Source organism: Cotesia glomerata, linkage group LG3 (genome assembly GCF_020080835.1).
Source record: "Cotesia glomerata isolate CgM1 linkage group LG3, MPM_Cglom_v2.3, whole genome shotgun sequence".
NCBI classification, from domain to species: domain Eukaryota; kingdom Metazoa; phylum Arthropoda; class Insecta; order Hymenoptera; family Braconidae; genus Cotesia; species Cotesia glomerata.
The window spans coordinates 1524612-1547826 of NC_058160.1; the positions used below are offsets into that span (position 1 = coordinate 1524612).

At 27.0% G+C, this 23215-nt stretch overlaps 2 protein-coding genes across 4 annotated transcripts in view; one reads left to right on the top strand and one right to left on the bottom strand.

The window, feature by feature from the left end:
• The first annotated feature begins 2077 nt into the window (after positions 1-2077).
• LOC123261259 lies at positions 2078-2848 on the top strand. Its single transcript, XM_044722825.1, has 2 exons — positions 2078-2425; positions 2488-2848. The coding sequence occupies exons 1-2, from the start codon at positions 2080-2082 to the stop codon at positions 2634-2636; spliced, it is 495 nt and encodes a 164-aa protein (XP_044578760.1). The 5' UTR covers positions 2078-2079; the 3' UTR covers positions 2637-2848.
• Positions 2849-4803: 1955 nt separating this feature from the next.
• The window catches only part of LOC123261171 (GATA-binding factor A-like), a 69175-nt gene continuing 50763 nt past the window's right edge, over positions 4804-23215 (bottom strand). For 2 of the 3 annotated variants that reach the window (XM_044722686.1, XM_044722685.1), the window contains 5 exons: positions 10944-11188; positions 10178-10422; positions 7624-7796; positions 6620-6902; positions 4807-5282 (listed from right to left, as the gene is read on the bottom strand). In XM_044722686.1, coding sequence (XP_044578621.1) covers positions 4966-5282; positions 6620-6902; positions 7624-7796; positions 10178-10422; positions 10944-11158 — 1233 coding nt within the window. In that variant the 5' untranslated portion in view covers positions 11159-11188 and the 3' untranslated portion in view covers positions 4807-4965. Of the gene's footprint in view, positions 5283-6619; positions 6903-7623; positions 7797-10177; positions 10423-10943; positions 11189-23215 lie in introns of all 3 variants that reach the window. The other variant, XM_044722687.1, reaches the window with a different exon arrangement.

The window sequence follows — 23215 nt, forward strand, 5'->3', positions numbered from 1 at the left end:
ACACATTTCTCAATTTTTTGTTAAAAAATGTGGAAGTTAGAATTATTTATTTTAATCTTAAATTTACTCACTGTAAATCTTATCGAAGGATGTTCTAAAAAATGCAGAGAATACTATTATGAGAGTTTTACCGATCTTAGTGAATATATAACAAATTTTCGGGACGGACGGAAGTTGAACAATCTTGCGATAGCCGGAACCCACGATTCCGTTAATTGCCACATAGCTAGTCATCGTACCCAAGATACGGATCTTTCTGATCAACTAGTCAATGGTATACGAAGTTTCGAATTCGGCCTTCATGTTGATGAATCCAACAAATTAAAAGTTCACACAAATTTGCATGATTTGAAGATGACATTCGAAGAAGTAATAATAACAATAAGAGCATTTTTAAAAAAAAATCCCGGAGAAATTGTGTTTTCATCGTTATATTCCGTAAATTCTTCTGTAACAAGCTTTTGCCCAACTCTAGATGATTATCTGCGTGCTAATGATGACCTCTTGGTCCAGAATTGGTCTTTGAACGACACAATCGAGATGCATCGTGGTAAAATGTTGCTAGTAACAATCGGTGACAGGGCATTTAGTCAGTGTGTAAAGGATTTGAAACCGGAATGCAGATTGTCTACCCAAGGAAGAGTATCCATTTTTGGTGAACCTAAAATTCAAGCTAAGCAGAGAGAACTTAGAAGATCGCAAGAAGCCAGCTTCTCCGAGGATTATCAGTGTTTCATAAGTTTTTTATCGGGTGATTACATGGATCGAACTTACGAAATGGCTGTGAAGGGGACTAAGCAGTGTGACGAACCGATTAATCACTTCATGGCTGATTACTTTGATAATTCGCATCGTGGATTAATAATTCTGAGAGGCGATTTTATGACTGCGGAGCTTATTAAAAAGGTTTATCACAGCAACATGATCGATCGGTCGACTTTCATAAGAGAAAAAAAGGACGAAGATATGCACGAAAAAAAGTAAACTGTAATGAATAATAGTTGATTTATAATAAGTAATGATCAACTGCTAAAAATTATCATTTCAAGCAGTAAAATCGTGATTTTAATAATTACTATGTAATATTTATCATTTAAATGCTACAATTTATTCTTTACATGAAAGAAAATACTATTTCAAACAGTAATATTCGCTATGTGAATGACGAAAATGTTAAAAAATAATAATTAATAATTTTGACTTTGATTTTTATCGTTTCGTACCTAAATAATAATCGCATTATATGTAAAAAGTGTAAAATACAGTTGCTAAATTTCTAATACAAGCAACGTCAATTTTTTCAAAGTAAAATGGTAAATTTTAAACGGAACGCTAAAAATCAAACTATAATTATTGACTTTTTTGGACTGGTAAAATATATATTTTAAGAGTAAAATTTTTACTGTTTTAAATGTTAAATTCTCCCAGTATGAGACCTCCTTCTCCTCATCTGAGTTCCCCCTTCTCCTCATAGTATGGACTATATATTGAAACGGCAATTTTTACTGTTTGAAACTGTAATTTTTTAAGATAAGAGAGTCGTTATTTACTATATTGACAGCTATTAATCACTTATTTTCGATATTAAATTATAAATTGTGGCTTTTACACTTTGTACATTAAATTCTGTAATATTTATATTTTTGCCACCCCGATGTCCGCTGTACTGTTTGAAACTATAAAAATTAACCGAAATCTGAGTGAATTTTACAGTTTACTTTTTTCCGTGTGGTAATTAATGAAATAATAAATTGATCACTTTTGTTTTATGCCATGCAATATTTTTATTGATTGTAAAAAATTTGAAATTTTTATGTGTGATTAGAAATATTCCTGTTTTGTAAACTTCTGAAATAAAAAATGTATTGTTAAAAAATATTAGTGTCATGTGTTTTTCTCAAATATTACTTCATATTTTTTTATCGAAACAATCAAAAATCTATAAGAAGCTGCAATTGCTCAATCAAGTGTTAGTACTTTTCAATAAGGTCGCATTAAAAATGCGATAAAAAACATTCGATCAAAAATTATCTTCTATAATTTTATATTTATGGTTTAAGAAAAAATTTTTAGTAAAGAATGGATCCTATTAGAAGATTTCGTCTACTTGAGTTACGTTTCTTATCAGGAATCATTTGCATTAAAAAATGGAGGAAAGCTGACACGAGGAAAAGATTTCACCTTCATTGCTTGGGATCAGCAAACAGTGAACTTGGACGACATCGTCCTGCCGTATCATCTTGCAATCACCGGCGCCAGGCTGAAACCATGGAGACGAAGGCGATTTCGACAGCCCAGTTGAGATACAAGTCCGAGCTACCTTCGTCGATTACAAGAGTGGAAAACTGGACACGGATCCAGAAGGATCCCAATGGTTCACCGTTCGCAATACGCCTACTCCATTGCCTGAGTATTCACAGCAAAGGTAAGAGGATATATTCTGTGAGTCTGTTGGAGCGATATCAAATTAGTGGTACTTGCTTACTGAACAAAGTACACGAATCCGGGTGACCTCGGTGATCCGACAAAATCTCCGATTAATGAACCCGTTTCAAAACCTAATCAATTTTCTAAATTCACGGTGTCAAGTTTGGCTTCAACTGAAGGAAATTACACTCTTCCTTTGTTCGATCTGAGACCAGTTTCATTTACTCCAAGTTTTCCTTTGGGTGGAGTCGGGATTTATCTGAAGCATGGTGAAGATTACGGCGAAATTCTTGCTCTGAAAGTCTTCAATATTGATATCAGACCGCATCTTGATCCTGTGTTATCTGATGAGAAGTTAGAAACTTATGAAGATGCTTATATCCCAGATGATGAAGATGAAGATGAAGACGAAGACGAAGACGACTAGATAAAAAAAAGTTTGGAAAATCCAAAAGTGCACAACTCATAACGCTCATTCATTTTTTAAGAAAAAAATTAATCGTGTAATTGATTAAAAAAAAAAAAAAAATTATAATTAAGTAATTTCTTATAGAGTATTTTTTATTTTTTTTTTTAAATATCGGCGCTCTATTTTCTTGTCATATGCGCACGCAGTCTGAAAAAAATCTAGCTTGATCAAGTGGCGCCATAGTTTTCTCGTGACAAATAAGAAAAGTTCGTTTGGCTTTGTACGGTTCCCGTGTAAAAAAAAATCGTCTTAAAATTGTCTTAAAATTGTCGTTCGTTTAAGATCTTAAACGTGACACAAACCAAGACTATTTTAAGACGCCAAAAAAAAAAAAATCCGAGAGCAGATTTTTGAAAATTTGGTTTTCGAATTTGTTGTGAAAATTAATTTTTAGACGATTTTACGACTTTCTAACCGCAATATTTTTGAGTAAGATGTTTTTAAATTGAATTTAAAATTATTATCTGACAATTTTAAGACTTTTTTAAGACGTTCCGTTTTAATGTTCCGGGGCTCTGTCGCTGTTAGCCCATCTTAAAATAGTCTAAATTTTTTTTTAAGATTTTTTTAAGACTAATTTAAAAATTATTTTAAGACTTAAATCTTAAAATAGTCTAAAAATTGGCTTCTAATAAATGATTTTTTAAATATTAACATATATTTTTTAACTATAAACAAATCCTTCTATCAGTGTGTAATATGGTTGTGATAGAGGCATTTAAAGATCACAAAATTGCTTGATCTTGACGAGTCGAGTCGAGTATAAAGCACAACCTCACGCGCTTCGCGCTATGAGGCGTGCAATTTTCAGAAATGAAGCGTTAACACATTTTAATTCCGAAAATTCTTTTTTTAATTCTGTATAGAATCACATTTTTTTTTTATTTCTAAAAATGTTTTTATGCTACGGCAAAATTTTTCTTAATTCTTTATCAAAAATTTAAATGAACTAAGAAAAAATTTGTTTTCAAAAAAATGAGTAATGTTTTGGAATAAAAAATTAACTTTTTGAAAAATTTTATTTTTTTAATTGAAGAAATAAACATTTTTCTCACAGTAATTTTCTTGCTAAATGTTGAAAAAAAGTTTTATAGATTTTTTCGAAGGAAAAAATTATTTTGGCTCAAAATTCAGGTTACAACTAAAATATTTTTTTTTTAATCATAAAAACTTTTTTTTTAACACAAAAAAATTAACCGTGAGAAAAATTTCAATTTTTTCAGATAAAAAAATAAAATTTTCAACGAATTAATTTCTTGTTACTAAAATCGTATGTTTTCTACTATTGACAATAAAATACCAAAAAAATGTTTAATTAAAATAATTTTTCGCTACCTATCGACAATATATTTAACAATGAAATTAAAGTATATTTTGAAAGTTAAGATTTTTGAACATTTAGAATAATAAAAAATGAATTTTTAAATAATAAGCGACAAAAATTCTGATAGTTTTTTTTTATATTTAAAATATATATGTCCTTGAAAAAATTCTCTCAACAGCGTAAATAATTATTAATAAACGGTTAATTTGAAGTTCTTATAAAATAAAAAAAAAATTGATAGTTTTAAACATATTTATTGTATATAAGTACACAAAAAATGGATTATTTATTATCATTTATTGATAGTATAATAATAATTATCATTTTTAAAATCTTACAAACTAATTAAACTCTACTTTGATTGCTGGATAAATTTCAGTAGCTTATAATTACGTAAAAAAAAAGTATAATTAAATAGTAAAAAGCTATGTACAAAATACACTATTTTGATTACGATAAAAAAATTTTCAATATCGGTAAACGTAAATCAATTGTCTCTAATCGCTTTAAATATTTACAAATAAATCTTGCGGATAAAAAATGATGAAAATAATAAAACTTAAATTAATAATTAATATATAAATGTATAACGTGTGCAAAAATAACTTAGGATATCACACATTGAGTAATAGTTTATTATAATAATCATTATTTTGTTTATTATTATTATTATTGCAATTATCATTGTCATTATTATTGAACGTAGAGTACGCAGTGGATTAATAAAATCTAAGATCAAATTTTTCTAAGACGAAGCAAGAAGTTTTGCGGCAGAAGCTACGTGGTGTTGATGATGATAAGTCTCTTGTGCGTTGTAATAACTCTGTTGGTGTTGATGCTCGCTGGTCGGTGTGTCCAGCTGGTGTTGGTGTGGGTGTTGGTAATAGGAAGAGTACGGCTGTCCGATCAACCCGTCGCAGCTGCGAGGCTCTGTTTTCACGGTCGGTATCACACCGGTAGCTAGTAAGGGGGTATGGCCGAGGTAAACGGGCCGCTCGGCCGGTACTGAGGATGAAGATTTCGTTGACTCGGATTGGTGGTGCTGTTGACTGCTTTTCAAGTCTGAAATCAGTTATTTTTGTAAAATATCCTTGATTTCACATTAAAAAAATTGAGAGTCAATTTTTATTCCCGTTTATTGGATAGAAAATTAATCTGGAATTTTTTTGCCAAGTAAAAATTAATTTTTATCCGAAAAATATTCAAGTATAGAATTTTTTCATTAAAATAAATTTTAATCAGCTTAAACAAGCTTTATATACCGAATTACTCAAAAAGTTATTCAAATAATTTATCTTGAGTTTGTTTGTAAATATTAATTATATTTTTACAAAAATTTGATAAATTTTTTTTTTACAATTTTTTTACAAGTCAAATTTTGTTTTTTTACAAAAATTTGACTTAAAAGTTTAAATTTTTATAATAATTATTTTGTTGGTAAAACTTAACGTAAAAAGTTAAAAATAATAAATTATTAAAAGTTTTATATGCCGAATTTCTCGAAAAAAAATTCAAAAAATTAATCTCAAGTTCAAGTTTGTAAAATTAATTATATTTTTACGAAAATTTGAATTTTAAAGTTGAAATTTTTATAATTATTTTGTTTTTAAGTTTTTTTGATAAAAATTAACGTGAAAAGTTAAAAATAATAAATTATTAAAAGTTTTATATGCCGAATTTCTCGAAAAAAAATTCAAAAAATTAATCTCAAGTTCAAGTTTGTAAAATTAATTATATTTTTACGAAAATTTGAATTTTAAAGTTGAAATTTTTATAATTATTTTGTTTTTAAGTTTTTTTGATAAAAATTAACGTGAAAAGTTAAAAATAATAAATTATTAAACTTACTATTTTTAATCAAATAAAATTAATTACTTTTTAATGTTATTAAAATTAACCGATTTATTTCAATTTTTATGATTTTTTAATTTAAAAAAAATCACAAATTATTACAGAGAAAATTTATCAAAAAATACGACTTGTCAAAATTAAAAAAAAATAGTGATAAAATTTTTTTTTTGAATATTTAAATTTATTTGTATTAACTATCAAACAAAGAAAAAAGATTATATTCATTTTAAAAATCTATCATTAGGCATTTTGTAATTTTTAATTAAATATTAAAAATTTTTTTTTATTTTTATCCAATAAAAAAAAATACAAAATTTACTCCGTAGGTTTTTTTCCATTAATAATATAAGTACTATAGTAATATAGTAATAAGTAATATAAATAAAATTTTTGTTGGAGTGAATTTTAGTCCAAAGAGGTTAAATTAATTAAAAATTATTAATTCTGCAAATTTTTTACAGTAAATTTGTCATTTTAATAACAAATTTGTGAGAAGATTACATAAAAATCGGATAAATTCTTCAGAAGAAATGAAGTTAAAAAATTACCGTTAGATGGCGATGAAGTAGTTGAAGTAGAGGTTTCGTGCTCGTTGGTAGAAGTTCTCGAAGCAGTCGAGTCTGAGGTCTTTTTTGGTTTTCTTTTTCTGGTCTGAATGCCGTCTTTGCGCATCGCGAGGGGCCGATTTACCCCGTGGAGCTTGAAATAAAGGCCGCAGGCGTTGCAAACAGGCTCCCCTTCGTTGTTGCGCCTCCAAAGGGTCGTTGTTCGTGTACCACAATTGGTACAACAGAGACCAAGGCGTCGCGTTGCAGTCTGGAATTCAGAAATCTGTTCCATTGACAATTATTCGAGCCGCAATGTTTATCAATTATTCAGATTAATAATAAAATAAATAAAGGTGTTTTTTTGTATTATTACTTCTCTTCATTATCCTTGAAATATTTTTTATTTTGATTATAAAAAAAAAAATGATTAATTAAATTTCAAAAATTTTTATTATTAATTTTTTATTTTTAATCTTTTTTATTATTTTTTAAAAGAAAGTGTACTTTAATAATTATTAACACAAAAATTATTTGATTTTTACAATTCTACTCTGAATTTCTTCAGAGAGTCTAATTGCTCGAGTTTAATGCATCAGATCGCTTAATTAGCGCGTAAAAAACTTTTCGCGTTAAATCAACAGCCTATCTCTCATAAAATTTATTTAAAAAGTGACAACACATTCGCGTGATAATTAAAAAAAAAATTGCTTTGCACAAAAATTTTTCTTTTAAATGATTTTAGTCACGCACAAAAAAATTGACATAATTTTTTTCCTATTGAATATTTCAATTCTAAAATATAATATTAAAAAAAAATAAAATTTTATAAAATGCGAAAGAAAAATTTAAATTTTGAAAAAAATCAAAGTTCGCAATTTGAATTTTTTTTTAAGTATTTTTATAATTATTTTTTGCGACTTTAATTACAATAAAATGTAAATAGTAAAAATTCTAGTAAAGATAATTTAAATAATTAAAAAAAAAAAATAATATTTAATACTTACAAGGCGTTTAGATGGTTTTATTAGCGGCCTGTTCATTCCATTCATCTTGTGATACAATCCACATGCATTACATAAATAATGTCCTGTGCCGTCGCGTCGCCATAACGGGGTGGAAATAGCACCGCAATTAACGCACTCACGTCCCTCGGCAAATTGAAAGTCCATTGCTGTATCTGGCATACATAAATTTTAAAAATAAATAAACATTTTATTCATTATGCGCTTTACCATTTGCCGCTTAAAAATATATATTATATATTTTAAACTTCATTATCAAGTTTTTATTAATTAGCGTTTTAATCTTGGAAAAATTTATTGCTCGAATTAATTAACAAAAAAATTTTTTTTTTAAAAGAATTTATTAAGGCTCGATAATTTTCTCATCTATTTATTGGATCTCAGAAATTATAAATAAAAATAAAAAATATTTTTTTTAGAGAATTGAATGTATAAAAAATATTTCAATTTTTTATTGTGAGTGATCATTTGTATATTTTATTATCTAAAATATACTTTAAATTTATCTCACGCAGAAGATTGGGTGTAATCGATTAAAACGAACGTCCAAAGTGGTGGCAATATTTCACGGTCATCTGGTAATTTTGATAGTCTAACTTTAACAAGCGGAGACTCTGCCAAGTTAAAAAATAGTAATGGTAAAATAAAATGAATTTTATATTTAAATTTATAAGAAGAATGAGAAAGTTTAAGTAAGCTAGTAGAAGTTGTGGGAGCTTCTCAGTCGGATGAAAATCATCTGTGCTTTTAAGTGCACGTGAAGCGATGATGCACCGGGAAAACACTCAAGAATTAGTCTTTTAAGAAACCGCTATCGTCTATAATATACAACATAAATATAAATACATATATATTTTATGTTATGTATGTGTATTTTTAAGTACACATGGCCCCTGTGGTTAACCAAGCTTCTGTTTGGGTTTTAAAGAAATTATTTTCCCATAATTGTTTTTGACACGTATTTTAAGAGATCAAGAGTTTCTCATTAAAAAAATGTGTTAGTATTTTTTTTTTTTTTTTTTTTTTTTTAAGTTAAAAGTAAGACTTGAATATGTGAAATTGATGCACAAAATTGTAAATTACAATTTGAAGGATGATTGATTAGTTTAACAGACTGAAGGACTAAAAGCTGGTGAAAAAATTACAGAAGATATTTATTGCGAAGGGTAAAGAATAAAACTTAAGCATAAAATAGTGTACTACTTGGACTACGCGAATTGATAAGATAACATGTAATTTCCTACGTACGGAGATTAGCTATCTGTTTGACTGCTGAAGGGGGAATTTGTATTATTATCTTCCATGCGGGTTCGTTTACAAAAATAAGTAATAAGCGAGTTGATTTTAACTATTTTTATTAAAGAAACAATAGAAAGAATTTGTAGAGTAAAATTTGTGTTTTTTTGTAGTGATAAAAAATCAACGTGACTCAAGAGAGAATTTTTGCATATCTATTTTTTAAATGCTTAGAAAACTTGAGAATTTTTGTTTTTAATGATTCAATAATTGATTTAGATTTTATCTAAAAATATTAACGACCCTACTAAAAAAAAGTTTTTTTCCATGGAAAAAAGAAAACTGGAAAAATTACAGTTTCAGATTGTAATTATTACAGATTTTATAAAAATTACATTGTAGAATGTACCGTCTAAAATAAAATTAGTGAAAATATATTAATATAAAATGAAATTTACGACTAAATTGGAAAAAATAAAATTAGGTAATTTTAGTGAGAAATTCATTGACTGCATCGTAGTTTTCAACAATTAATTAGCGATATCAAATAATACTCGAAAATTAGTGAAGATTCCACTAATAATTTAAGTGGAAGCGCTATCAAATCAGTGAAAAAAGGAATCACATATAACATGTGTATTATATATTCACGATTTCTGAAAAGTCACTATTAAATTAGTGAAGATTGAAGTCATTAATACAATCAGTGACAAAATCACTGACAAGCGAGTAGAAACAACTGCGTAATTAGTGAATTCTAAAACCACTAGTAGAATTAGTGACAAAGTAACTGCTAATTGATAAAAAAGACTTTTGAATCAGTGAAATTTAAAATTACTAATTGAGGTAGTGAAAACTCGACTGATTAATCTAGTAAAATCACTAATTTTACAGTGAAAAAATTTTCACTACCTGAATTAGTGAAAATTTCACTAATTTTATTTTAGAGAGTAATTTTTACATTGAAAGCTCTGAATATTGAATTAAAAATTGAATTTAGAAAAATGTTATTTCAAACTGTAATTTTTCTAGTTTTGATTACGACGGGACCGATTTTACATTTTATCCTGTAATTTTTCAAGTTTTCTTTTTCCCGTGCACTCACTCTCTTAAAATAAATCAGTGGATTTGACTGATTTAACCAGTGGACATACCAGGGCGCAGATATTTTGTTCCCTGATTCAATCAGTTAAATCCACTGATTCACCAGTGAAATTCCACTGATTTCTTTTAAGAAAGCAGAAAATTTTTTAAATGACAGGAAATTTATATGTAGTCTAAAACAAAAGTTTCAATTTACCGTAAGGAGAAGCCCGTTGAAAGCCAGCGCTATCGTAAGCTCTCCAGGACGACATCATGGCGACGTTCTGTGCATAAAATGGCGACGTAAGAGTAGAATGCGGATGCCCGGTGTGAGGATGCGCCGCGTGTGGGTGACCGTGAGTACTATGAGCACCCATACTTGCCGCTGACCCACCCGTGTGTCCTGTCAGTGCATGATGAGCGTAACTATCTACTCCATGCTGCCATGAAGTTGTTTTCTCCCTGTTGATAAAAATTATTTATCATCCGACTATTTTTCATAATGATCCAACTATTATGTATTACTCATTAGATTCAATTAATTGTAGTGACCTATTATTAATTTAATTAATTAAAATTTACTTAAGTTATTTTATTTTAGATTATAATGTATCGAATTATTATTTTTTTTTTTTAATCCTAATTTTTAGTAAAAAATTTTGTATTAAAAATTTATATACTATTAATTTAATAGATTAAAATTTACTTGAGTGATTTTAATAAATCAATAAATTGTTGATTATTAATTTGTATAAATTTATTTTCTCTCAGTCGAATAATTTGCAAAAAAAAAATACTAAATGCGTGTCTTATTTAGTTGTTAAATGAACTACTTATCGCAATAATAATTATCGTTTATCAGTTATCGTTAGAAGTATGTATTTTTATTTTTTTATTTATTTACTATTATTGTAGAGAAAGTTATCGCTTATCATAAATGAAGGGTTTATGTTGTATGTCATATTGTGTGTGTTGGTTTGTACCATGCGGGTGAAGCAGAACCCGGAAACGAGTGATACTGCGCCGTGGCTGCTGGAATAGCTGGCCTAGATGATGGCACGTACACGGGAGCTTGTAATTGCTGGGTATGCTGCTGCTGTTGTTGTTGCTGTTGTTGTTGCTGCTGCTGTTGCTGTTGGGACTGGGTTTGGTAGTCGGTTCCGGCGCCGTAACCACCACTTCCGCTCCCGTGGAACATTATCCTCCCGAAATGCTACCACATCATTTGCTGGAATTTTAATTGAAGGTTTAATTATTTTTATAGTAAATTTTAAAGTCTAACATCTAATATTTAGCAAATTATTGTTGATATTACAAGGAGAAAAAAGATTAGATCTTATTCTTATGTAGAATAGTAACCATTACTATGTTACATTGTAACGGAAGCTTTTGTGAAATTCCTGTGTAAATTTGCTGAGAAAAACCTTAGAACTTGTGGTAAAAATATTAATAATCAGGTCATCCGATAAGAAATTGAATTTTGAAAATAATCTTTATTTTTTTGATAAAAATTTTAATTTGTTATTTTTTATTTCGTTAATGTTTTTTGTTAATACTCTGTTTTAAAAAAGTCTTAAAGAAATTTTTAAAAACTATTTTAAGGTGAACTCATAGCGATAGAGCTCCGGAACATTAAGAAGAAGTGTCTTAAAAAAGTCCTAAAATTGTCGGATAATAATTTTTCAATAATTTCAAATTCAATTTGAAAAGAGCTTACTCAAAAATTTTGCAGTTAAAAACTTGTAAAATCGTCTAAAAAATGTCTAAAAATTAATTTTTATAGGAAATTTGGAAACCAAATTTCAAAAATCTGCTCTTGGAATTTTTTTTAGCGTCTTAAAAAAGTCTTAAATTAATTTTCATAACAAATTGGAGAACCAAATTTCAAAAATCTGCTCTTGGAATTTTTTTTAGCGTCTTAAAAAAGTCTTAAAATAGTCTTGGATTGTATCACGCTTAAGATCTTAAACAAACGACATTTTTAAGACATTTTTAAGACGATTTTTTTTACACGGGATAATTTTGAAGAACTTTATTTAATTGTCTTGAACTAAGAAAAAAAATTCTTGAATCAAATAAAATATTCTTTTGGTACTAAAAATTTCTTCATTCAAGGAATTTTCTGTTTTAATTAGAACCATCGAATTATTAAAAATGAAGTTCTTGGTTCAAAATTTTTTCTCTTGAATAAAATTAAATTTATTATCAATGTGTGTGTCTAAATAAAGCTTGAAAGTTTACCATGATAAAAATGTACTTCATAAAAGGAGTGAAAAAAGAAATATGTGTATGTATCAGAGTACACAGGTAAAAAGTGAAACTTCTTTATGACATGTCATTTTTCTACTATTTACAACTTCACAGAAATTGGCTAGATAAGGCTTAAGAAAAAAAATTTTTTCCGTATTAAATTAAAGCTATTTTAGTATTATAGCCTTGCATACAAATAATATGAATAATTCATTTTATCATTGCTCTTATTATAATTATTGTATTTCATCAATTATGATCGCATGGTAATTACCATTGTTGTCATTATTTAGACTATGCGATTATTTAATCTAAAAATTAGTTAATCAGTTTACAAAAATTATATAACGAACTTTAATATTGATATTTCATGTGATAACTTAGTAAAAATAATTCAAAGCAGATATTTAATAAATTACTCAATTACACAAGTTATAAGTAAATAATTGGAATTATCTATTTAAAGTAATACAATTATATGATGACAGTGAATCTTGTAGACATGCAATGATTTTATAGAATTCAAAATCAATAAATAAATCATTAGAAAGGAATAATTAAAAAAGATGTACGTATACATATTTTTATTTTCTAATTATGTTTTGTTTTATTTTTAAATTATTATTTAATTTGTTTTTTTAATTGATTTTAGAATTAATAATGTTTTGCTCGACGGCAGAAAGCGTCAACTTTCGGCCCGCTGCGCTAAACGAAATTGCCGCTTCCTGCCTTCGTCGAGCAAAAAAATAGTATACACTCCACGGGAAGTAAATAAGAAAGCCTCAGATCACATGTTTGTTGACCTCGGCTTCGCCTCGGCCAACAATTACATGTGATCTGAGACATTTCTTACTTTACTTCCCTAGGTGTGTAATATACTATTACTAGATTTATTCTTTACGTCGCTATACTAAACTTTGATAAAAAAAAACATGGCGCGTAACCGAAAATCGTGACGATTTTTTTTTACATTGCTATAAAATTTCTCTCATACGTCGATAAAGAAGTTTCACTTTAAAAAAATAATTAAAATTTTGAATTATTTAATATTGTTTAATAACTCGGAACTAAATTAATATTCTTAAAATTTCTATGGATGAAAATTGTAGAGCTTGAAATTTGTTCTTAAAAATTTTCCTACCCATTTATTTTCCGAGTTAAATTGTTTTTTCTGCGAATAATTACCGTAAAAATTAATCAAACAAAAAAATCAAGTTATTGTCTGTATTATTTATGGAATTAATGTGATCTTAATATGCAGATTTTTATAGACTTAAAAAGGATATAAATAAAGAGTTAAACTCGTAGCTTATCCTTCAGTGGAGAATCGTGACCTGAAGTTTACCAAGAAGAGAATATCCCGTCTCGGAGACTAAAGACCGCCATGGTGTTGGCGTTCGACCAATCCAAATGCACCCCAATGTTATTTATTGCGACATTGGGGAGAGAATACCTAACCGGGACTATAGGGGGAGGCTTGATACAAAGAAAGAGACGGAAATAAGTGAAAAAGGAGTCTCGAGACAAAGTTACCGAGCGGCTGTATAATAATGAAAAAGCGAGCGAGGAAGAAGATAAAAGGACGAGAATAAGGATGAGGATGAGGACATATATATGTACACTCAAACTAATGTAAGACTCGACTACTCAGCTGGGAAGACGAAGAACGCAGAGCCGTCTCCACCTCCAATACTATCCGGTAGATTTTTGCTTTGCCGTGAATTAAAGATACGCGATAGCAGCCATCGCGGGCACAAATGCCAGCCGCATGTAGGCGGGACCAAAACCCATTCTTTTTACTCTTCTCCCCTTTACTTTAAGTCTTTTATTTTTCATCTCCAACATCAAAACCTCAATTACATTATCTCTGTTTGTAAAACAGGGTTACTGGCCTAATGTTACAAATTTAAATTCCCTCGTTAAAATATTTATTTTTATTGTTAATATGTATCGCCGCTGAAGAATGTCACCGGAGCTGAGCTATGCTACAGCAGTTTGTATTTGTAAGGATCAAATAGCCCGCTAAAAGCTATTGAGATTGATGTCACGGTTCATTTTTGTATTGAGAAGTTGAAGGAAATGACGCACTAAGGGCGAAGCTTTTCTATCTTGAGCATTCTTTGATAAGGTTATCTTCTAATGAGAATAATTAGCTGTCAATCATTTTTATGCAGTAGCAGAAAATTATCATATGGCGCTTTGATTCAAAAATTAGCTTATTTTAAGAGCGGTTGATGGTTGATTTTCAAACGAGTTTTGCTCCCCGAGTCAAAATTCGAGTCCCGTTTTGACCGTAAAAATGTCCCAACTCTTTGAAGTCTAATATGCCGCTAAAAATCGAGTCTGTTTTGACCGTACAAGACGGTATCGGAGAATAAGTACGGTTAAAACAGGCGTACGCAGGTCTGTTTTGACCGTAAAAATTTCCAGGAGTATAATATTATCATTATAAATATTATTACTATATTTGTCATCTTGTTGATTATTATTATTTCTCTTGCCATCTTGTAGTTCTTAGGCGCGAAAATTTAAATTAATAAAAAACATGAAAAGTTGACATTTAAAAATTAAAAATTTAATAATAATAATAATAATAACAATAATAATCTCAGAGAAGGGTTTTTCTTTCAAAAATTTGAATTTTGGAAAAAAAATATTATTCTTTTCTAAATTCAGCTTAGTTCACATATTTTCACTGAAAAAAGTTTTAAAATATATAAGAATCGCAGGTAATTGTTTAATTTCACATTTTTTAAAAGTAATTAATTTTTTGATATTTTTTCATAGTTTTTTTTTAATCCAACAACTGACGTTTTTCATATTTTTTTTACTCTAAAATTGAAATTTTTCAAAAATTAAAAAAAATTTTTCTATTTTAGATTTACTCTGATAAAAAAAATATTTTACAAGTAGAAAAAAAAAATTTTTTTAATTATCGATTTTTCGATATTTTGCTAAAACTTTTTTTTAACCCAAAATTTGAAATTTTTCATAACTTGTTTTTAGTTAAAAAATTGAAATGTTTCATAATTTTTCTTATCCCAAAATTAACATTTTTGAAAAAAATTTTGAAAAATTTTTCTATTTTAGATTTATTCTAAAAAAAAAAAAAATATCTATTAAGTAGAAAATAATCTAATCATGTTGATTTCACACCCCGTGAAAATAAGCAATTACCGAATCTTACAATTGAAAATAGAAGTATAAGATTAATAATTGAGAATGGGTAACTAAATTTCAATTTTGAATGTCTATAAATATAATTATTACTATTCATTTAATTTCTCCGTAAAGTTCTTTTTCAGATTCCACTCAGAACTTAGTCATTTCAAGACGCGTCTTTTAAAAAGCTTATGAGACTACTGAGATTCGCCTTTTACCAATCGGCAAGTAGCGATGCGGGTAGCGCGTAAATCTTGACGAGCGATAGGTTCCAAGTTCGGTTCTCGGTTAGGGCAAAGCGATTTTTATTTATTTACGAAGCGTATTAGGTTAAGTTACCATAAGTAATCCTTTCCTCCTATCTCCTTACTCCTTAATATGTATAAACTGGACAATAAATAACCCCTGTTCGTAAAAAAAAGACTCAAATTTGGGAAATCATCCATTTTTGTTTTTTTTATTACAAAATTAATTTATATATTTTTTTATGCTCATAAACGATTTTGATAGTAGTAATTGTAATAATTGTTAATTACAAATTTTTATGTTAATGACAATTATTATTAATTACTATTACTTATTTCTTATAACAATAATAATTATTATTCATAATAATAATTATTATTGCAGTGATTAAAACAAAAAAAAATAAATAAATGGGATTTCAATTGATTTGAACCCGGACCCCTAAGAATTTAAAAATTTAATTTATTATTAATTATTATTATTATTATTATTATTATTATTATTATTATTATTATTATCATTATTTCAAGCCTGGTTTGACCGTAATTGTGGTAGAATGGGACAAAACTCCACTAGTTACGGTGAAACCAGGCTCAGTTTAAATTAGCTATCAATACAGCGCCAAGTCTGTTTTGACCGTAAAATTGAGATGGGAAAAAATTACGGTTAAAACGGAACTCGAATTTTGACTCGGGTCATAAATAAGATAAAATTTTGAAAAAAACGCTTCGCTCTTCGATAGATAATTAAATTATCCATCAAAGAGCGAAGCGCTTTTTTGGAAAATTTTCATTTATTTATGCATAAAATCCGTTTTAAGATTCCATAAGTTGTACAAGTATGACAGAGATACTCTCGTTTGTCCAATAGAGAGCGAGAGAGAGAAAAAATATAAACCCTTCTTAAGGGACGAAAATAAAAAGAATTTTTGAAACAAGAAATTGATCTTTTGTTGTTACTGCAATTCGTCTCTGGGAAGAATCCCCCACGAAAAAAACTTATAATTAGAATATAAAAAAAATATATTTCATTTTATACACAAAATATATTTGAAACATATTTGAACTATATTCAAAATATACTTGCATATATTTCAAGTATATTTCAAATGTAAGCAAATTATATTCGGCTTACTGAACTTTTGGCCGTTTTGGTACACTGATAGAAGGATTTGTTTATAGTTAAAAAGATTTGTTAATATTTAACAAATCATTTATTTGAAGCCATTTGTTAGTCCTTAACAAATATTTCTTAGTATTTAAAAAGATTTATTAATATTTAATAAATGAATATCAGATTTATTAAATACCAACAAATCATTTTAAATACTAAGAAATATTTATTTAATATTAAAAAATGGTCTCTAATAAATGATTTGTTAGCTATTAACAAATATTATTTAATACAAATAAATCCTTCTATCAGTGTATATGAGAAATATATTTCGAATAAAAGTTGAATATATTATTAATATATTTATTTTATATGATAAATGTAAGTAATGAAATATAATCAGAATATATAAGAAATAAACTCACTGTATATTAAAAATATAAGCTGCAAAATATATTCGAATTATAATTTGTTTATATAAAAAATATACGAAAATTATATATTTGAAATATGTATTAAAATTTTAAATGTCTGAAATTTTCGGATGCACCAGAAACTGATCAGAACTAATGTTTATTTAAATGAATATGTTATCAAGTGCACGACTCATGACGCATATATTCTAACTATAATTTCCGTATATTTTTATTATACTTTTCATATAAAAAAATTATAATTCTGATATATTTTGAATATATTTTGCAGCTTGTATTTTTCATACACAGTAAGTATGTTTCTTATATGTTCCGATTATATTTCATAACTTATATTTATCATATAAAATAAATATATTAATAATATATTTTACTTTTATTTGAAATATATTTCTCATATACCAAAAACAGCCAAAAGTTCAGTAAACCGATTATAATTTGCTTATATTTGAAATATACTTGAAATATATGCAAGTATATTTTGAATATAATTCAAATATATTTCACATATATTTTGTGTATAAAATGAAATATATTTTTTTTATATTCTAATTATAAATTTTTTTCGTAGGGGATTACCAAATGAAATGATAAATGCAACTAGTCTTGAAGCATTTAAAAATAGATTATTTGACTAGTTGTTTAAATTAGATATTTAAGTTATTGTACGCTAATATTCAGTAAGTCATTATAAGATATAATGATAGTTGTTCATCATTTAAGATTTAAGATTATTAGAAAATTGTATGAAATAATCGAAAAATATAAATTGTTAACAACAAAGTAGGGTATTGTTGTTTGAATTTTGTAAGTAAACTATGACGTTATTTTAAGTTATCTTCTCAGTTAAATCAAAATCTAAATTTACAAATAAAAAATTAAAACTGAATTAATCAATATTAAAATAAGTAGTTAAGTTAATAATGTATATCGTTATTTGTACTGTATATTATTAAATATGTAATTTTGTATTTGCCATCCGGCCATTATAGCCTTGGCATAAAAAAATAAATGTCTATCTATCTTTTGATTCTAGAATTTTTCCTCGATTCAAGATGATAAAACTTTTAAAATTATTATTAACTTTTCAGAATTTTAGCTTTTTAAATCAGATTAATTTTTTTATGAGAAGAAATCTAAAGCGAATAAATTGTTACAGTAAAATAAAAAAATTTTGAAACTTTTGATAATTCCTTCTTCTGTATATTTTTATTTCATTTTTTTTTAACCAAAAATTTTTTTATTTAGAAATCTTTATTTAATTTCACTTTGAAAATTAATTTAAATATTTTTTTGAATAAAAAATTCTTTACTTGGCGAAGATTTTCATTCTTTTAATTTTATAATTTCCACCTGCTTTAAAACTTGAAAAATAAATTGATAAAATTTTTCAAACATTAAAATAAAATTTTAAGCTCTAAAATTTCAATAAGAAACTTTAAAATTCTAAAATTTTCGGAATATCAATTTGTATTAAATTATTGATAAAATCATTATTAAATAAATTTTAATCATCGAAGCTTTAATTCAGTGTATAAATTAAAAAAAAAATTACACTTAATTCAATAATTTTTCTGCTTGATCCAAAATGATTAAATTATTTAAAATTATTTATTTGGTTTAAAATTCTTCTTTTAAATCAAATCAATTTTCTTATTAATATAATAGTCGGCTACTTCCCAACAAGTGATTCCCCAAAAAATTTTTAAATTACCTCACCAATATTAAGATAGAAAAAAATTAAATTTTTTTTATATAAATCTGTAAATGTTTGCTGAAAATTTAATGTAAAAAAAAAATGAAACTTTTCCTTCAAATTAATTTAAGATAAAAAAAAATTGTTCATCAAAAATTAGCAATCTATATTACATTTTTTATTGTTTCATTAAATCTACTAGCCGTTATAATTATTATTTAACTTACCCCTAAAACATAAGTACATTAATTCATTAATAAAAAAAAAAAACAAAATAAAAATCATTCGAATATGTTTAACACGCACTGAACACTTGTTAAAAAGACTACGGTTATCTGAATAAAAAAAAAAAAAGTTCTCAGTTGACCCCGCGGCCCAATTTATTGGTATATCAAAGATTAAAAATATAATATGATTTCTCTAATCCAGTAGTGCAGGTTTTATCGTGTGTCCCACCTGCGACAAGCTTAAAACAACTCCGGTATTATACATTTATGTTACTAATATATTACTTGTACATATGTGTTGCCGTATAATCGATGACTTAGTTTCCTATGCTACTTACAACTTATAGCATATTATATTAACTTACTAATATAATGACCTAATAAATATCGTACCCGTACATTTACCGACTCATTTTTTTGTTATTATGCTACATTTTATAGTTACGTATTTATATATATGCATATACCTGTTCACCACAGACTGTGATGCATTTTACAGACATAATTGTTGCTTTCTTCAAGATAACAATCTCCGTTGGTGATAAAATTTTTCTAATGGTCTCGATCGGTGAGCATTAATCAGGTTTTTTTCATTTTTATAATGAGAACCATTAACAATATTTTGATTTACCGGTCTGTAATGAATTAAATATTTGCACCTAATTTTCTGCTGAACTATATATTTGTAAATATGAGGTGTTGGGTAATTTAAAGTTTTAAATTAAGAATTATCAAAGTTTTTAATGAAATAAACTATTTTTTGGGACCCTCTCATTGGCCTTCTGACTGTTGGGTCGTTAATAAAAAAAATTAAATGCAATAAAATTAATTATTAAATGATCTCTCGCTGATTCATAAGTTTTATGCCAGTAAAATATTATTGATTTATAAAAAAAAAATTTAGCAACCCTTAAGTCGGAAAAATGAGCTTTTATGAGCCTATGCCAATTTTTTTCTAAATAATAAATCATTTAAATTTATCACGGATCATTCTCAATTTATGATTCTAAAAAAAATCTAGCTCAATAATTTTATTTTTTTTTATTATTGTTTCGTAGTTAACTAATCAAATTATGAATATTTTATTTATTTATTTATTTAATTATCATTAAACCATAAATATTTAAATTTTTTATAAACATTTACAAGCAAAGATATTACCACAATTAAATGTGTACATACCAAATTATAAAAAGTGCACACACTGCATATATACACAGTAAAAAATTTTATGTAATTGCGTTTGAATTTAAAATTTTTTTCGTCACTCCAACATTTTAATGTGTAAAATTTTTATGCATACTCTGTCTACACTGAAAAAAAAATTAACTTGAATCAAGAGAAAAATTCTTGAACCAAGAAAATAATTTTGAAGAGTTTCATTGTCTTGAATCAAGATGAAAAATTCTTGAATTAAATAAAATTTACATAAACCAAGAAAAATTTCTTACACGGAAAAAAAAATTTCGTTCTGGTAACGTAACTGTAGAGTTACCACAACTATACACAGTTTACTGTTCGTTCCCTAGTAGAAATGAAATCAAGTTTTTAGCCAGTAACTGGCCAGTTTTACTAGACTTAAACCAGTAACTGGCCAGTGTAATGTCCAGTTTCTGTCTAGTAACTGGCCAGTTTTACTAGAGATCTAACAAAACATTATGGCGGCTTTAGTGAAACTGTCAAATAAATTGTCAAATAAATTCAAAATAATGTTTAATAAACGATATGATATAAAAAAGTTTCATTTATGTGTACATTATAAAATAGATAACATCATTAGTCTGATAGACTAATAATAAATCTAACAATAGAATAAGAAAATAATTATTTTGAATTGGAGATTTGTTTTTAATGCCCACAGTCGCAGTTTATATATTGTGTCATTTTTTTTCACTGCATCAATTTTGAAATATATACTGGAAATTATTTACACGTTAATAAACACTAATTTTGATTGATTTATACTGTTTTTTTAATAATAATTACAATAATGATGCGTACAGGTTAACAAAAAAAATAAACAAACATACACAGACTATTAAAGATACACTGTCGGTGTAACTAATGTTTATGACTTAGTTGTAGGTGGCGCGATTTCAAGTTTTTACTCGATATCACTGGCCAGTTACTGGTTTATATCCAGTGAAAACTCGATTATTTCTACTAGGGTTGTAGAGTTACAGTAACAAAATGTTATTTAGTTCTAATAACTCAATGTTGTTCCCTGTTTAAAATTTCCAATAGGATCCCATCAAAAGCGACAAAATCCACTTAGAAACTCATAAATTTTATTGGTTTCTAAGTGGCTTTTGTCGCTTTTTATGGGATCTTATTGGAGATTTTCAACCGGGTTGAGCTCTCAGAGCTCTACGGGATTGTTCTCAGAGCCAAATGGTATAGTTGGGGGCGCTCTACGTTGCGCAGTAGTCGAGTGCGCTGACATATTTCATAACCTTCTAAAATGACAAACAGAATTATTTTGTTACTAATCCATATTATTAAAAATATATGAGGACAATTAAGTTCCCAATTTATTTATTTAAGGAAATAGATTTTTTTTTTTTTGTCAAATTGAATTTCGTTAGAACAGTTTTGTATTTATAGTTTTCCAAGGTTCATTTGCAGTGACTGTTAATTTAATTTATTAATTGAATATATATTGTGATAAGTGATAAGTTATCGGAATACATTAAAAAGACCCCATTTAACACAAGATAAAATTTGTTTTCGTTTATTTATCTTTTCTTGTGCATATACGGTAGTGATTTTGTGTCCAATATTTATTGATATAATTAAGAAAATAAGATAATTTTGTGACGACCCAATTTTTATTTTACAAATAATTTTTATTTGTAATATAAGTTCTATTATTATTTTATTTCTATTATAATACTATTCTTATTTGTCATATACAATTATTGTTGGCAATATAAATTCATTCTGCCGCATGTATTTATTAAATTATCAATGCTAAATCGTAAAAAAAAATTAATAAGCAGACTTCTAAAAATTTGTTATAGTCTCAGAACGATCCTGTAGAGTTGTGAGAGGTAAATAACGTTTAGCTCTCAGAGCTCAACGATGTAGAGTTGCAGGAGCTAAACGGTATTGTTACTATAAGAATAGGTACGTTAACCTACTGGAACTTTTTACAACTAAGTAACTACTATAGAGTTCCTATAGCAAAATTTTTTTCTCCGTGTAGTTTAAGAAGTTTTCTACTTAAGTCAAGAAGATGAAATTCTTCAAAATTATTTACTTGATTCAAGTAAATTTTTTTTTCTGTGTACAGACAATTTTTTTAACACACTATAGTGTTATTTTTATACACTACTTGTGTTAATATTACAAAACATTTTTTACATAAACGTTACATTATATTTATATTAAATAATTTATAAATTATTATTACAAAAGCTGTAATAATAATTTGCTTGGTTAAATAAAAAAATTTTTTTGTATAATAAAAAATACAATTAAAAATTGAACATCAATATTTTATCTGTTATATGTCTCAATTTTTTAGCTTCATTCAATTTTTTACCAATGATAAATAAAAAAATAAAAATTGAAGGTTTTTCAGAATAACTTTACACTTTGCCTAACAATTTTACAACGAATGTAATCGACTTTTTCGCAATAAAAAATTTTTATGCATCTCAAGTAAATAAAAGACAAGATCAGCCAGACGTGCAAGATAAAAATGTCATTAAAAACGATTGTCACTCGCAATTTTGAATCTCTTGATAGTCAACCATGCATTTTCTTTATTTACTTCAATATCTTTCGCGTGTTCTCAAAAAATGCGTAGTTTGGGTAAAATTCGGGGTATTGAGCCAACATGTATCGTTCAGTATATTATACATACATTACTATAAAGTACAACCGGGATCTGGGACTCGTCGGCGCCAAAGACACTCCTGGTTTTGGCGCCACTCGAGTCACCCTGGAAAATGTCGTCATTGTCGCAATAAACTACCCAACTGTTGCTGTGGGAACGTAACTACTAACTACTATCCAGATCTTCAATACATCTGCTAGATATACTTCATAATTATGACTTGATCATCATAAAAAAAAGTTCGTAAATCGGATCAGAAAAAAAAAATTCTTTCTTCAATATCAAT

Bases quoted from the DNA above. Each gene is read 5' to 3' on its own strand.
- LOC123261259 (XM_044722825.1), top strand. From the start codon at position 2,080: ATGGATCCTATTAGAAGATTTCGTCTACTTGAGTTACGTTTCTTATCA. The intron at 2,426-2,487 runs GTAAGAGGATAT...ACTTGCTTACTG, and splicing joins CCTGAGTATTCACAGCAAAG to AACAAAGTACACGAATCCGG.